This window comes from Oncorhynchus mykiss, chromosome 2 (genome assembly GCF_013265735.2).
Source record: "Oncorhynchus mykiss isolate Arlee chromosome 2, USDA_OmykA_1.1, whole genome shotgun sequence".
NCBI lineage: Eukaryota > Metazoa > Chordata > Actinopteri > Salmoniformes > Salmonidae > Oncorhynchus > Oncorhynchus mykiss.
In genome coordinates, this window is record NC_048566.1 from 72,012,258 (window position 1) to 72,027,629 (window position 15,372).

Genomic DNA, 15,372 nt, shown 5'->3' on the forward strand with positions numbered 1-15,372 from the left:
TTTTATAATGTAGCAAAGTTTAATACATATGTCTATAAACATATTGACAGTATATTTCACATGGAGTGGCTTTCTCACAAATATAAATTATTTAGGCTTGTTTTCAAAAACACAACTCCAGGGACTGTAGCGTGGAGAAAAGGAAGGTGGTGTTGGTTGGCTATTCCTTCTATCAGATATGCCCACAGAGGACATAACACTGATTCATCTGTGTAAATCATTTTTCCCCAAGATCTTTTGGGGAGTTGCAGAAGAACATAACAAACAATATCATTTTGTTCCCACCACCAGTCTTCGCTTAACAAGCATGCCACGTTACACAATCATCCATTGAGAACAATCTCAAAAAAATGACTGTTTAATACTGTATCATCTCTGTAGAAGAGTACAGTAAATGTCCATAACCCATCCCACTGGGCACACACACTGGTTGAATCAGTTGTTTCCATGTCATTTCAATGAAATTACATTGAATTGACATGTGTCCAGTAGGATATACAGTATGAAAATATACACAGAAATAAGGCACAAATGGAGAAGCACACCAGAAATCATAAGAACCACAGCAGGGCCAGTCTCTGGTTTGGCACTAAAACAGAATGACCAATAACAGCTTGTCATCAACCACATCCGTAAACACTCAAGTGTACCTTAGAAAATCGATCAGTGGTTACACTGCTGACACTGGGAATCACATAACTATAGAAAATGAAACAATTATTTCCAGATTCTTCTCAAACATAGCTCAATACTTTTACGGGTTGACTAAGCCAGTAGAGTGCAGTACTAATTGTGCAATGTAAAATGCAAAAGTACCATTCATACATAGGATAGAGAGAAATATGGTTTGAATGGCAAATTCTTTGCACACCTACAAATAAACGTGGTTAGGGATAGCTTTAACAGTCAGTGTTCTTCTGAAGCTTTGCACAACGAATTACCTTAAATAATGTTTATAAACATGTCCTTCTCATTAGGTCCTTAACCACTGACCCGCTAATAAGTTATCATAAACCAAAAAAAAAGACAATGGCAATGAATGTCTTTACAGAAGAATGATTATCAACACTAATGACAAATGCTCATTAAAACACTTTAAATAGCAATTCTGAGAACTAGGTACAGGCGTGACTAACTTACTATTCGTCTTCAATTTAGACAGAAGGGTGCACTTATTTTGAGTCGGGAAAGAATGGGCATCTCTTTATGAAATTATGATAGTTTCATAACCAGGTCAAGATTAATAAACATTACTTTTATTATAATGGCATAAAGCTAAACTCAAAAAAATAAAAGTATTTGGGAATAATCCCATACCGCTAACATTTAAAAGGCTAAATACTTCAGACACTTCAATGTTTCCAGATCAGTCATCATCAATCTTTCCCCACATAATAGTCCATAGGACTAACTATCCATAGGCATTCTACAGACTCATCACTAACACTGACTGATTGATTATCTGTCATTTCAACAGCAAAAACATTTCTTAGTGTGATACATATTTCATAATGTTGAACACTTTTCTACATGGGCACAGACACAGATCGTTACCACAATCACACCTGGGGGAGGAATGTGGAGAGTTTGGTGTTTGCTGGTAAACAGAGTATTTGTCAATTCCGTTTCCGACTGAGGTTATGTCTGGCACAGCGAAACAGTGAGTCTAGCCAGCCCAGACCCGTCCTTCAGCAGCACCACTGTGTTCCTCACCTGGACAACACCTTTCCATTCAGTGACAGGCCTCATGTCTTCCTGTTGTTCCAGTTTAAATCAGCCCCTGCTGCTTTACGCTCTGCAGTCCGCTCTGCGTTTGGCGAGCGTGAGTCCTGGGGGGACTTCTGAGCCTGTGGGGAGCGTGGGTCCAGCAGGGGAGGGGGTTTGTTGTCTGGATAGGGCCGGGGGAAGTGTTCTTGCCCTGTTGGCCCCCTTTGCTCCAGCATCCTCCCCCTGAAGTCCTGGGGATGGCCTCCTCCACTCCTGAAGTCTTGGGGAGGACGGAAGTCATCGCCGCGTCTCCGCTTGGTGTCTGGATGTCTGAAGTGAGAGGGATGTCGTCTTACAAAGCTTACGACTACAGAGCTACAAGCTACCACAACACTTACGGTTTTAGCATTACATTCCAATACTGACAAATACATAATCTAGACATTATTGGGTTTGAAAAGAAAGGCCTAATTGTGAGTGTTTCTCACCTGTCATAATAGGCCCGGCGGTCCCTGTGATCCTGGTCATTGTCATACTGGTCATATGGCCTCTTCCGCGGGGAGTTGCTGCTGCCGCTACGGTAACTACTACAGCTACTGCGGTAGGAGTCTTCACGTGGATGACGGTCGCCATAGTGATGGTCCTTATACCGATGGGCATCATATGGATGATGTCGCTCGCCTTGCCAGGACTGATTGCTATTTCCAGGGTAGTTGTATTTGCGATCTCTCTGCCAATCTCCTCGATCTGTCATCATGAGATAAAATACAGTGGGCCATGAGATATGTTGTGCTCAATTCTAAAATTAGAAATCCTCACAATTGCTGCCAAGTTGTAGAATTGTATACTTCAGATTTGATAAGACCAAATAAACAGCTCTTACCATCATTTCCAAAGTGTCTGTTGTTGGATTTGTTATAGCCTTCTCTGTGGTGACCTTGGGGGGATGTGGGAGAGGGGCGAGGCATGCCTGGATGAGACTTAGACGATGGCTGGGTGCCGCTGGAGTCTCGACTGGAACTAGACGCCTCTGCTCTGAAAGACTTCTTGCCCGACGGGTCATCCCCCTTTTTTTTATGCTCCTTCTGAAAAGGAAAGGACAATGGAAGGGTTAAGCAGAGGACCGAGCAAAAATATCAGATAAATGATTGGCTGACTGTACTTGTTATAGAAACCTGAAAGTTTTGATTAGTGCTGAGCGATTAATGCTTTTTGAGGACATTGTGATTCTTAAAAAGTAATCATGGTTTTCAGTTTCAATAAACATAAAAAAAAGTATTATGAAATAATGACGGTATAATAATTTTAGACATTTTAATGGAAATTCCAAAGCAAAAAATTGCAAACATTAAATTGGCAAAACATAGAAGATACTCCATTGTCTCCATCAGGTCCACATTGTATAGACATCAATAGAAAAATAGGAAATTACTATGAAATAATAAAAACATGTCAGTTGTGTATATTATTTCGTTTTTATTTGATGACTACTCTTTTTCATTCCTTAAAAGTAATCATCTCATCTCAGGCACTAACAATCAGCCAGCCAGGCCATCTAATGTTGTGCACTCCCAATACTGAACAGTCTTTAGTAATCCTATTTAACTAGCCTGCTCATGCCGCAGAGCTGTTTTGGCAAAATAGTGTCACTATTTATTCAAAGGGTCTCTGTCCCTCTTGTCGTTATGTTGTGTACATTGTGCTCGCATGCGTTCTGTGTGAATCTAACGTAGCGGGTGTAAAATAGTATCTGTCCAGAGATCTGTATACAATGTCGAGATGCTCATGTCTATGCCCTAATAATGCTAGTCGTCATCCGAAAGGCAGGCTAAAAGTTCAGGTCCAAAATAAGCCAACAGAAACGCATTGGGTTTATTTTGGACAGATTTGGCGAGAGTGTAACCCTCTGGCTTCGCCTCTTTCTGTCTGATCCGTCTACGAGCTGGGAAAAAAATGGCTCAATGATTACGGCCATTGTAGTTGATTACCACGTTTCTGCGCTAAACTAGGTTGAATATTTAGGCTCACAAAAAAACTATGGAATTCAAATAATTGAACCGCTGCCAGGCAATTAGTTGTTTAATAACCGGAAAAAAGCGAACGATCGGTTTATCACTCAGCACTAGTTTTGATACTGGGAGAAGAGATCAGCTCACCTCCTCCTCCTGAGACCGCTTCTTCTGAGCCATCTTGTACAGCTTGTGAAGCTTCCTCGCTCCGAACTCTGTGAACTTGGACACAAAAATCCAGAGATTCCTGCCAAACAAAGAGAGACATATCTTAGTAAGAGTTACCCTTAATATGGAGAACGATTTTAATGAAACTCAAATGGTAGAATTAAAAACATAAGACGGACCTAAATGACCACGGAGTAGGTTTCATAATCAAACCTTCAATGCACACAACTATCTTGTGGTTGAATGAGGGCTTACCGACGCCATGTTTTGACATGCTCTGGGTCGCTGTAGGCTTTAAGGCACTCAGTGATGCGGTCTCCTATCTTCAGCAGGCAGGTGCGTGTGTGTTGGAGCTGCTCCTGAACAGACAGGCCTTCGTCAGGCTTATCCAGCTGTTTCAGAGCCTTCTTCACCGGCCTCATGCGCTCCTTACACTGACAGACACACACAGTTTACTCAGCTAAGTAAGTGAGCTCTTAGTCAAAAATGATCCATATGTTTCAATTATCCTCCGCTGTACAGATGTAGGATCTGAATTTGATCCAGTTTGCTACAGCAGGACAATAATCCTGCAGCAAAAGTAAATGAGAATTATTATGTGGATTATAATTAATGGACATTTTTGTAGGGATTAAAAAAAAATTAGTGAGGGCAAATCAAGTCAGATTTCAAAGTTGAAATTACAAACTTTAGAAGCCTTATAAAAACTAAAACACACTACAAGTTTGCATTTCCTGCTGTGCAGAACAATTCTCAACAAAAGAGTGATCAAATGAAGATCTTACATTTGTAACGGCACCTCCATTATGCTTGACACGTTAAATGGCTGATGGTTGGCGGCAGATAGCCTAGCGGTTCAGAGTGTTGGGCCAGAAACTGAAAGGTCACTTGTTCGAATCCCCAAGCCGACTAGGTGAAAAATCTGTTGTGTGTAATTGCTCTTATAAGTTGCTCTGGATAAAAGCGTCTGCTAAATGACTAGTTTGGCTCCTGAAAGCCATGGTATGAGAGACAATTTACCAACATTATGACGCAAAACTAATTGTTTACTGTTCTAATTACGTTGGTAACCAGTTTATAATAGCAACAAGGCACCTCGGGGGTTTGTGTTTTATGGCCAATATAACACTGCTAAGAACAGCCCTTAGGTGTGGTCATATAACCACACCCACTCCGGGCCTTATTGCTTAAATGTAAAATGTTATTAACACCTACATTAGTCTTGTATGTAGTGAATAATATATCCTTATCCTGTCCACGTCAGTAGGGACATGGTGTAATAACTCACAATGCTGAAGGTCTCCTGGTCCAGCTCGTCGTCATCCTCTCCGATGGGAACAGGGTCACTTCCAGCAGTAATGTGGACCGGCCCCTGGGGCTTCTTCCCTTTGGCTCCTTTAGCCTGAAACACAGACAAACAACAGACACCACTCAGCAGGGCAACACAGATCTTCACACAAACACCTGCACAGCAACACTTCAACCTGCTGGTCCAAGAACAATCTGATAACCCAATCTGTTCATCCACCCATCTAACAAAAGTTCCCCATTTGTTCAGACACAGGAAAGGTTAGTGGGTGTGAAATTGTATACTACCGCAGCACAATGCATAAAGTTCACGACTGCTAAAGTACCTTTTCTTTTTTTGTCTTGGGACGTTTGTCTTTTTCCACCTCTTTTTTAGGAGTTCCCTGTTTTTCTTTGTTCTCTTTGTTATCCTTTTTCTTCTGTCTCTTCTTTGAGGGAGTTTTTTCTGTCCCGTCATCCTGGTTAAATAAAAAGCAGAAAGGTAAATAAGTAAACCAGTTCTGGTGGATTACAAAGACTGCATCATGTTGCCATTGTGTTCTCTATCCCGGTATTCTGTAACCAACAGGAAATTCCCTTGTAAAAAGGCAGGTGGGTTTTATAGGCAGGTTGCGCTGGGTCTTTCGAGGTGACTTACCCTCACCTCCCCTTCCTCGGAGGGGTTGTCTGACAGGCGAGGGGAGGAAATGTAATTTCCCTGCTCATCTTTAGGGGCCTTGTTCTCTTTCTTCACCCGAGGCTTCCTCTGCTTCACTTTGACCTGGGGGGATATGATCAGCCAAGGGGATATGTGCTCTATTGTGAAGAGACCAATACCAGACAGGGAATGTAAGGAAGAGCATTATTGAATGGATTTGCATATAGACAATCCAAGGGGCTCAGATGCATAGGCATTACCATTCCCTATGGTCCTGATAAACAGAGCAGCGAGGTCTTTGCTTACCTCGTCCTTAGTGACTTCTTTACTGTCCACTTCTTTCTTCAACGTCTTCAGAAGGTAGTCCACTCTGCCCTGCAACTGCTTCCCTTGGGGTTTCTTATCTGGGTCGTCGGGGAGAATCTGGAATACAGATTTTAATGCAATTTGTTACCAGAAGAATAAAATGCACCCACACAGCTTTACTGAGTTCCACAGCTATCTGAGAAATATTTGATTCTGACATTCTGAAGGTTACCTTGTCTGCAAGTTTGAGATCGGGATCAGTCTTCATCAGATCCCAGTTGCCGTAGCCATGCTCATAGACCCCCAGCAACAGTTGAGTGTCATCCTGCAGATCCCAGTCCACGTCAAAGTGCGGCACCTTCACTCTGCAGGTCAGTTGGAACCTATGGCAGGAAGAGGAGGAGAGGTGGTCAAACCCTTTGCTACAAGATAATGCTCTGGTGTCTGCATCAGTTGTTACAACTTTAACCCTTTACAGTCGTGGGAATTGGCCTATATGGATAGGGATACATTGAAATGTTTCTAACAGGAAAAAATATGGAAATGCATAACCATGGTAGCAATTAAAAGGGAACAGTTAGGAGATTATGGTAAATTATTAGACTAGAGGTCAGGTGAACTGTTGTCTGTACAAGAGTTCAGAACGGCTGTCAGTCAAAACCCATACAGAGCTGTGAAGCGGAGACCCTACGCTCTGTCGTCATGTATAGCATGTTACTGTACAGCCACTGTGTTTCGATTTTTACTCACTTATTAGTGTCCAAATCTACCATTTTCAACCCGTATGGGAATATTTATTTTCTGTGCATATTCATCTGATAAAATGTTTCACATGCCTCAGATATACCTGCAATTGTATCTTACTTGTTTCTCTCAGCAGGATTAGCTGGCACAACTTTGTGCAGTGGCTCAAACTCCTCCTCATGCTGAATGATGGACTTGGCATTGACCTGCACTCCTGAGATTTTGATGTTTATACCTCTGCGCTTCCCAGGACCTTTGGCTAAAGGAACAGGGTATACATGAGTAAAAACAACACACTTGTTAGCCATAATTCCCAAAAAACTGAGTCATGCAGACAGTCAGAATGTCACACCTTCACTGGGGTTCTCTCTGAGGTGCTCTTCGTGCTCTTGGACAGCCGTCACACAGCTGTTGTGGATCAGCTCTCCCAGTCTCTTCAGGTCTGCCTGGGATTTTTCCACCAGCTCAGAGTCCCGGGCAATGCACTCCAGCCTTTCAAGCGGAGCTGCAAATTTCTTGTAAGCCTTGATGAACCTGATAAAGGAAAGAGTAAAACTTAACCTTAACTATTTAATGAAACTTTGAGAAACCATTTGGTTTAATGTATAAAGACACCTACATACTGTACCTGCGGATCTCTGCATCAGTAAAACCCTCCACGTTGTTCTTGCGGGCTCTGGGCCTGCCTCTCCTCTTTGGCTTCTTGTCATCGCCGCTGTCGTCCGTCTCGCTCTCAGAGCCTGAGGAACGGTGCTTCAGCTTGGAGCCAATGTCACTGTCACTGTCGTTAGCCTGGGGCTGCAAGACAAGACAACCTTCAGACACAACAAGCAAAACCTAATTCCTACTGAATGTAGTTGCCAAGTGCCCTTTTGTGTTATGGATACTTCTAAATGCTTAGATTATGCACTTTTACAATAATAAGAAATAAAATCATGATCAAATCTAATCACCAATAATGATAATTTATCTTCACATTGAATCATTTCGAGATTACTCTTCCATGCATTTAGATCTTCAACAGGAGAGGATATCTGTGTGATAGAAAGACCCACTGAAATACAACCTAATGATTTATTAAGGGAAGCTTCTTATGCGGTAGATTTACACACAGTGGAATCACCTACACTGAGGCAGGCAGTAAAAACCTCATTACTCATGACCACCCCATCATATCCCCCTGACTGAGATCAGTAGAGTACACAGCTCAGCAGCACACTAGGAAAGCCCCTTCACTCACACACACAGAGCCAACTGTGCTGCACCATGTAGCAGTCACATCGTGCTCCTGCTCTAGAGAGAAGACCTAACGTGAGATGTGTGTGTATGTGTTCTCTCCTGCTTACCCTCTTGTTGGAGCTCCTGCTCCTGGGCAGCATGTAGATGTCCTCCATCTCCTTCTGCTTCTGCTCCTCCTCCAGCTTCCGCCTCTGGTCCTCAGGGATGATGTCATCCCAGTCAGGTACCGTCCGCTCCACCAGGTCTGGAGCACTCTCCTCCATGTTGGAGAAGTTGGCCACCTGGAGGAACACAGAACACATGTACTGTCAGACTGGGAGTAGAGTGGCTAGTGTAGTAGCTAAAGGTATTCCTGCAGATTTGGTTCAAATCAGGCTCAGAGTTGGATCAACTTCTAGGTACCTTGAACTGAGAGAGAAGCTCATCTGTGGCACTGGATCCGTGGTCGCTTTCTCTGGTTTCAGCCAACCGTAAGATCTCATCGATATCCATCTCCTGCAAGGGTCAAAAGAGAACAGCACAAGGTAAATTAAAAATAACAGACATTTGGCAAATATGGAAGTATGAAAATCTGTCATTAATACTCTTACGAATTACCAGTTTCAACACTTTTCAAAGCACATAATCAATAGAAATGTGTCTATGTACCGTAGGTTCAGTCTCCTCTCCTTCTGCCTCTTTGAACAGATCTTCAGCTCCAAACTTCAGGATGGCAGTCAACTCATCTTTGTTGAATGGGTTGGAACTGTTAAAAGAAGTTGAGGTTGTTAACGTCACTAGGGTAGGGGGCAGCATTTGGAATTTTGGATGAAAAGCGTGCCCAAAATAAACTGCATGCTACTCAGGCCCAGAAGCTAGGATATGCATATAATTAGATAGAAAACACTAACCTTTCCAAAACTGTTAAAATAATGTCTGTAAGTATAACAGAACTGATATGGCAGACGAAAACCCGAGGAAAATCCAACCAGGAAGTACTATTATTTTGAAAGGCTGTTTTTCCATTGAAAGCCTATCCACCATACAAAGACTTAGGACCCAGTTCACGAGCTCTATGGCTTCTTCTACATGTGGCCAGTCTTTAGGCATTGTTTCAGACTTTTACTCTGAACTATTAGGGGAGATACAGCACTTTCAATCAGTGGCCAGTGGAAATTTCCAGACATCAGCCATGCTCCCGATGGGGAACTCGCCTTTCTTGTTTCTCTGTCTGACAAAGCTTTTGTCAGGTTTAAATATTATTGATTACTTATGACAAAAACAACTGGAGGATTGATTTTAAACATCGTTTGGCATGTTTCTACAAACTTTTATTGTACATTTCTTTTTACCTTTCGACTGGACTTGAGTATAACAGGACTGATTTGGCAGGCGAAAACCTGAGATTTTTGTTTTGTTTTGTAGTTTTCTATTCAATGCCATTAGTATCCATTGACTTAGGACTCAAATTGCAGTTCCTATGCCTTCCACTAGATGTCAACAGTCTTCAGAAATAGTTTCAGGCTTGTATTCTGAAAAAATAGGGAGTAAGAGCAGTCAGAATGAGTGGACCGTGTCAGAGCTTTTTCATGCGTGATACAGAGAGAGTGCCTTTCTTGTTTACCGTTTATATTGACAATGTTATTGTCCGGTTGAAATATTATCGATTATTTAGGCTAAAAAACAACCTGAGGATTGAATATAAACATTGTTTGACATGTTTCTATGAACTTCACGGATACAATTTGGATTTTTTGTCTACCTGTTTTGACTGCGTTTGAGCCTGTGGATTAGTGAAGAAAAACCACGAACAAAACTGAGGTTTTTGGATATAAGAAGACTATCGAACAAAAGGAACATTTATTGAGTAAATTAATGTCTTCTGAGAGCAACCATATGAAGATCAAAGGTAAGGGATTAATTTTCATCTCTATTTCTGACTTGTGTAACTTCTACTTTGCTGGTTACTGTTTGTAATGATTTGTCTGCTGGGCTATGTTCTCAAATAATTGTAAGGTAGGCTTTCGCCGTAAAGCATTTTAAAAATCTGACACCGTGGTTAGATTCACAAGAAGTTCATCTTTAAACCTATGTAAAATATGTTTTGTTTTCTACATTTTTATAATGAATATTTCTGTATTTGAATTTGAAGCTCTGCAATCTCACTTGATGTTGGCCAGGTGGGACTCTAGCGTCCCACATACCCTAGAGAGGTAAAGCATTCAGATTACTGGACAAAAAGCTCAAACAAAAAGGAGGTTTTTGGTCATAAAGAGGGACATTATCAAACAAAATGAACATTTATTGTCTAACATGGTGAGATGGGAGTGCCACCAGATGAAGATCAAAGGTCAGTGATTAATTTTAATGCTATTTCTGACTTTTGTGAGCCCTCTCCTTGGCTGGAAAATGGCTGTATGGGTTTCTGTGGCTAGGTGCTGACCTAACATAATCGCAAAGTGTGCTTTCGCCGTAAAGCCTTTTTGAAATCTGACACAGCGGTTTCATTAAGGAGAAGTTTCTTTATTCGTATGTTTAACACTGCGTTGTATCATTTATCAATGTTTATGATGAGTATTTCTGCAATTTGATGTGGCTCTCTGCACTTTCACCGGATGTTTGTTTGAGACAATGCATTTCTGAACATAATGCGCCAATGTAAACTGCGATTTTTGGATATAAATATGAACTTTATCGAACAAACATACATGTATTGTGTAACATGAAGTCCTATGACTGCCATCTGATGAAGATCAACGGTTAGTGATTAATTTAATCGCCATTTCTGACTTTTGTGAGCCCTCTCCTTGGCCGAAAAATCTCTGTGACTAGGTGCTGACCTAACAATCGCATGGTGTGCTTTCTCAGTAAAGCCTTTTTGAAATCGGACACTGTGGTTGGATTTACAAGAAGTTTCTTTAAAATGGTGTATAATACTTGTATGTTTGAGGAATTTTAATTATGGGATTTCTGTTGTTTTGAATTTGGCGCCCTGCAATTTCACTGGCTGTTGTCGAGGTGGGACGCTAGCGTCCCACTTGTACCAGAGAGGTTAAGAATATGAGGAATCTCATGTTTTCAGAAGTTACTCGTCAAACATAAAGCTATATCCAGACTAACAGATTCCATGTTAAAGTTTCCTTACTTAGAATTTCCAGAGTTGTTATCCAGTACAGTTCGACCAGTGGTGTCCATTCTCTGAATGACAAGATGGTCCAAAACCATCTTCTTCTTGGCTCGCTCAATAATGTCTTCCTCCACAGATCCCTTTGTGACCAAGCGATAGATATTCACCTGTTCATTGAGACAAGGAGATATTTCAATCAAATGTTAATTGGTCACATTCACATATATAGCAGATGTTATTGCAGGCGTAGCGATATGCTTGTGTCTTACTTGGAAAGTTGGCAAAGACCTACATTTCCATGACGACTCTGCTCAAGTTAGCAGAATCAAGTCAGCTTGTGCTTAACCAAGCCTGCCCTCCATACTAATTAATCACTATGGGTCTAGTTTTGGTTACCTGTTTCTTCTGGCCAATCCTGTGAGCCCTGGCCTGAGCCTGCAGGTCGTTCTGAGGATTCCAGTCAGAGTCAAAGATGACCACAGTGTCTGCAGATGCCAGGTTGATCCCCAGCCCTCCAGCCCTGGTGGACAGCAGGAAACAGAAGTCCTGGACAGAGAGGAGAAATTATATTAAAAAAACTAACCACCTTACATAGTGCATCACAGCCGACCTGATGAACATTGCAAAGGGATTAAATGCTTGAAGTTGAAAAACATGTCAAGCGTGATATTTGTTAGTGTGGCTTTAATTGTATGGGTAATTAGATATGTTGTTATCACTTCTTAAAGAAAAGTTTTTTTCTTAACAGAATATCATAACTTCAACGTGGAAAATCCTAACATTCCAAGAAAAAGAGATTCTAGTATCAATATGGTAATCTTGACGATATATACATCTCCTTGCGCATAATCATTCAAAGAGTAACTGACGCAGATACAGAGCTGACATAAACACTGAAATTATCAACCCCTCCAATCTGCAACAGCTAAAACATCACATAGTTCCGATTACATACCTCAGAGCCTTCAGCATTAAAGTGGTCAAGTGCCTGTTTTCGTATTTCTCCCTTTATGGAACCGTCCAGGCGCTGAGAAGAGAGGGAAGGAGAGAGACCTCAAACCTTGGAACCTTGCCGAAACTCCCTCTGCCCTAAGTTGCCACTGATCAACGCTCAGCTATACATGCCATTATACGATCCATCAGGCAAGCAGCATATTGTCAAAGAGCAATACAGCAGTAAAGCTATGTCTACAGTGATTTAACCATGCTAAAGCCCAGCATGAAGACAGAAGGCACTCTGGCTTTGGGGACCAGCCAGTCCCCATCAAAAATAACTTGAGGATAAAAATAACTATATACACCATCAGTCTGCCAGTGCATGTATGCTGCAAAACTAACACGAGCCGGTTAACACCAGAGTTGACACCAACACTGCTCCAATATCTCAACAGCTCCTCTACTGTTAACGCCTTCACTAAGTAAATATAATAAATATGGAATAACATTTTTTTTATTTCACCTTTATTTAATCAGGTAGACTAGTTGAGAACAAATTCTCATTTGCAACTGCAACCTGGCCAAGATAAAGCATAGCAGTTTGACATATACAACAACACAGAGTTACACATGGAATAAACAAAACATAACGGAGATGTAAAAGAACTAACAAGGAGAAGTCATACTAAATACAAGAACAGGAGGAAGACTACTGAAGGTTTGGACCTACTGCCTTGCCATCCCCTGGGCTGTGTTATACCCTACCTGGAATGGGTAGCGCTTCAGGGCCAGGTACTCAGCCAGAATGTCCAACATCCGCACCATCTGGGAGAAGATGAGGACTCGGTTGCCCCTCTCCCGAAGTCTGGTCAGCAGCTTGTCTAGTAGCACCAGCTTCCCACTGCCCCTCACCAATGCCTGAGATTCACACAAGGTAAGAGGTCAAATCTGTTCTCCACCGCTAAACAAACCAATACATTAGCGTGGGTTGCATGGAATCATGCTATTTTAATCTATGTACTTCTCAAAATTCAAAACAGCAAAAACAGAGATAATAAGTTCACAGTCATATCATTTGCAAGGTAAAGACTAATTCACATAACACACCTTTTAATGCGTTGAGCTGAGCTCTTATTGCTGGTCCTACCTGCAGGTGCTCCTGTTGAGTGTCACACTCCTCCTCGGGCTGCCTGATGAGGAAACCATGGTTAGTGCACTTCTTCAGCTCCATGACGATGTTGAGGAAACCAGAGGAGCTGCCTCGGGTGCCTTTCTGCAAGGCTCTGAAGTTCCTGGTCAGAATCCACCTGAAACAATCACAAAACACATCACCAGTTAACTTCAATGACAAGGAGTAAGACCGTTTAGATACTGCTCAAATCATCTGTCCAGACTGGCAAACATTGATAAGAGAGAAAAGCTACATATGAGGGAACATACTTGTAGTACTGCTTCTGCACGGCGGACATGTCCACACGGAGGATCTGTTCTACCTTGGCAGGCAGGGATTTCTCCACATCCTTCTTGACACGCCTCAGGAGGAAGGGCTCAAGGACTTTGTGGAGGCTCTGGTAGCCATTGTCAGTCCCTTTACCATGGTCGCTTTCAAAATCTTCCCAATTCTCAAACCTTCAGGGGGGGGGGGGGGGGGGGAAGTACAATTGGATTGGGATAAGATTACTGTAAATTAATATAAATGTACAGGCTGTTTTTCTCAAAGTCAGAATTTGCCAAAGTGTATCTGATGTATTTAATAATACAATAAGTACATACTTGTCAGGCATGAGGAAGTGCAGAAGGGACCACAGCTCTTTGAGAGAGTTCTGCAGTGGGGTCCCTGTGATTAGAAGTCTGTGGTTGGACCGGAACTCGATCAGGGTTTTGTACAACAGGGAGTCATCATTCTTCAGCCTGTGAGCTTCGTCCACACCCAGGAAGGCCCAGTTTATGTTCCCCAACACTGCCTATGGACAGATCACACCAATAGAGTCAACGGAGAGTTGCATTCAAAGAATTCACTTTTTATTTCCATAAAAATAAAAATGTGTACTATTTTGGCAAGTACAAATCCAAGCTCATTTATAAACAAATCTGTATGAAAATACTTCCAAGCAATACTGATGCCTTACCTTGTCTTTCAGTAGAATTTCATACGTGGTTATAAGTGCATTGAACTTTATTCTCTTCGTCTGATGGCATACCCACTCATAGTCACGGATCTGTCCAAAACAAAAGCAAAGCATTGGGGAACACTTACTTTTGGTTGGGCACAAGATCAAACCGCTTCTTTAGAGTTCTGTAAAGAGCAGATTTCCATACCGATTTCCTGCTCATCACATCTCCCAGGTAGACCACCACGTTCATGTCGGGGGCCCAGGTGTCAAACTCTCTCTGCCAGGAGGTGAGGGTGGACAAGGGCACCACCACCAGAGAGGGCCCATACAGCTGGTGCTGGTGGAACAGGTAGGAAAGGAATGAGATGGTCTGGATGGTTTTCCCCAGACCCATCTCATCAGCCAGGATCACACTATTGCACCTGAAAAACACCGACCATGGAGTCTTAGTGTACATTTGTGTTTTTACAAAAATGACATTCAAACTATCTAAATGGCAGGTAATTGACAGTACACCTCAGTAAAGCATCAGTATAACCACTGAATGTGATGTTCCAAACCATAATAATCTGTTTCTCAATACAGCATTCCTCGTGACTTGACGTGTACCTGCACCAGGAGTGAGCCAGCCAGTTCAGTCCATCTAATTGGTAATCTCTCAGCTGCAGGTTCTCATCCCCAATGTACAATGGCTGGTTCTTCAGTGCAACAAATCTGGGCCTCTGTTTCAGCACCTGAAATTAGAGTAAGAAAATCACTGCACTGTTCTAAAATGACTATAGCTGTAGCGCTTGTGTTCTAGCTGATAGTCAACTTTAAATAAAACATTTGTGATAGGATACCATGTGCAATCCATCTAGTTAGGACACTTTCCTCACTTACTTTGCAGTCTTTGGAGGGGACTGTTTTGCTGGAGTTCCTGTTGGTGAAGCTGTCTATACATTGCTGGAACTTCTTCCCCAGCAGAGCTCCATCCTCCCAGCTGCACTCTGAATAGGGCAGGCCCATCCACTTACACAGGTACTCCGGCTCATTGGACGACGACGCATTCTTGTGGCTGTGAGCTGATACACAGTGAAAACAACATCTTTAGTTGAA

The 15,372-nt window shown here is 42.1% G+C and overlaps 1 protein-coding gene across 3 annotated transcripts in view; it reads right to left on the reverse strand.

Annotated features, from left to right (window-relative positions):
- LOC110495580 (chromodomain-helicase-DNA-binding protein 2) overlaps nucleotides 1–15,372 on the reverse strand; it is a 37,928-nt gene continuing 22,556 nt past the window's right edge. Inside the window, exons 16-42 of one of the 3 annotated variants that reach the window (XM_021570929.2) lie at nucleotides 15,157–15,338; nucleotides 14,884–15,008; nucleotides 14,480–14,696; nucleotides 14,290–14,379; nucleotides 13,934–14,124; nucleotides 13,601–13,789; nucleotides 13,308–13,467; nucleotides 12,926–13,078; nucleotides 12,180–12,251; nucleotides 11,621–11,770; nucleotides 11,243–11,391; nucleotides 8,767–8,863; nucleotides 8,521–8,613; nucleotides 8,226–8,399; nucleotides 7,508–7,677; nucleotides 7,232–7,413; nucleotides 7,000–7,138; nucleotides 6,368–6,518; nucleotides 6,136–6,252; nucleotides 5,830–5,952; nucleotides 5,519–5,650; nucleotides 5,173–5,286; nucleotides 4,140–4,318; nucleotides 3,864–3,963; nucleotides 2,591–2,792; nucleotides 2,196–2,454; nucleotides 1–2,037 (exon numbers count right to left, since the gene is read on the reverse strand). In XM_021570929.2, coding sequence (XP_021426604.2) covers nucleotides 1,746–2,037; nucleotides 2,196–2,454; nucleotides 2,591–2,792; nucleotides 3,864–3,963; nucleotides 4,140–4,318; nucleotides 5,173–5,286; nucleotides 5,519–5,650; nucleotides 5,830–5,952; nucleotides 6,136–6,252; nucleotides 6,368–6,518; nucleotides 7,000–7,138; nucleotides 7,232–7,413; nucleotides 7,508–7,677; nucleotides 8,226–8,399; nucleotides 8,521–8,613; nucleotides 8,767–8,863; nucleotides 11,243–11,391; nucleotides 11,621–11,770; nucleotides 12,180–12,251; nucleotides 12,926–13,078; nucleotides 13,308–13,467; nucleotides 13,601–13,789; nucleotides 13,934–14,124; nucleotides 14,290–14,379; nucleotides 14,480–14,696; nucleotides 14,884–15,008; nucleotides 15,157–15,338 — 4,202 coding nt within the window. In that variant the 3' untranslated portion in view covers nucleotides 1–1,745. Of the gene's footprint in view, nucleotides 2,038–2,195; nucleotides 2,455–2,590; nucleotides 2,793–3,863; nucleotides 3,964–4,139; nucleotides 4,319–5,172; nucleotides 5,287–5,518; nucleotides 5,651–5,829; nucleotides 5,988–6,135; nucleotides 6,253–6,367; nucleotides 6,519–6,999; nucleotides 7,139–7,231; nucleotides 7,414–7,498; nucleotides 7,678–8,225; nucleotides 8,400–8,520; nucleotides 8,614–8,766; nucleotides 8,864–11,242; nucleotides 11,392–11,620; nucleotides 11,771–12,179; nucleotides 12,252–12,925; nucleotides 13,079–13,307; nucleotides 13,468–13,600; nucleotides 13,790–13,933; nucleotides 14,125–14,289; nucleotides 14,380–14,479; nucleotides 14,697–14,883; nucleotides 15,009–15,156; nucleotides 15,339–15,372 lie in introns of those variants that run through there. The other 2 variants (XM_021570908.2, XR_005037756.1) reach the window with 2 other exon arrangements.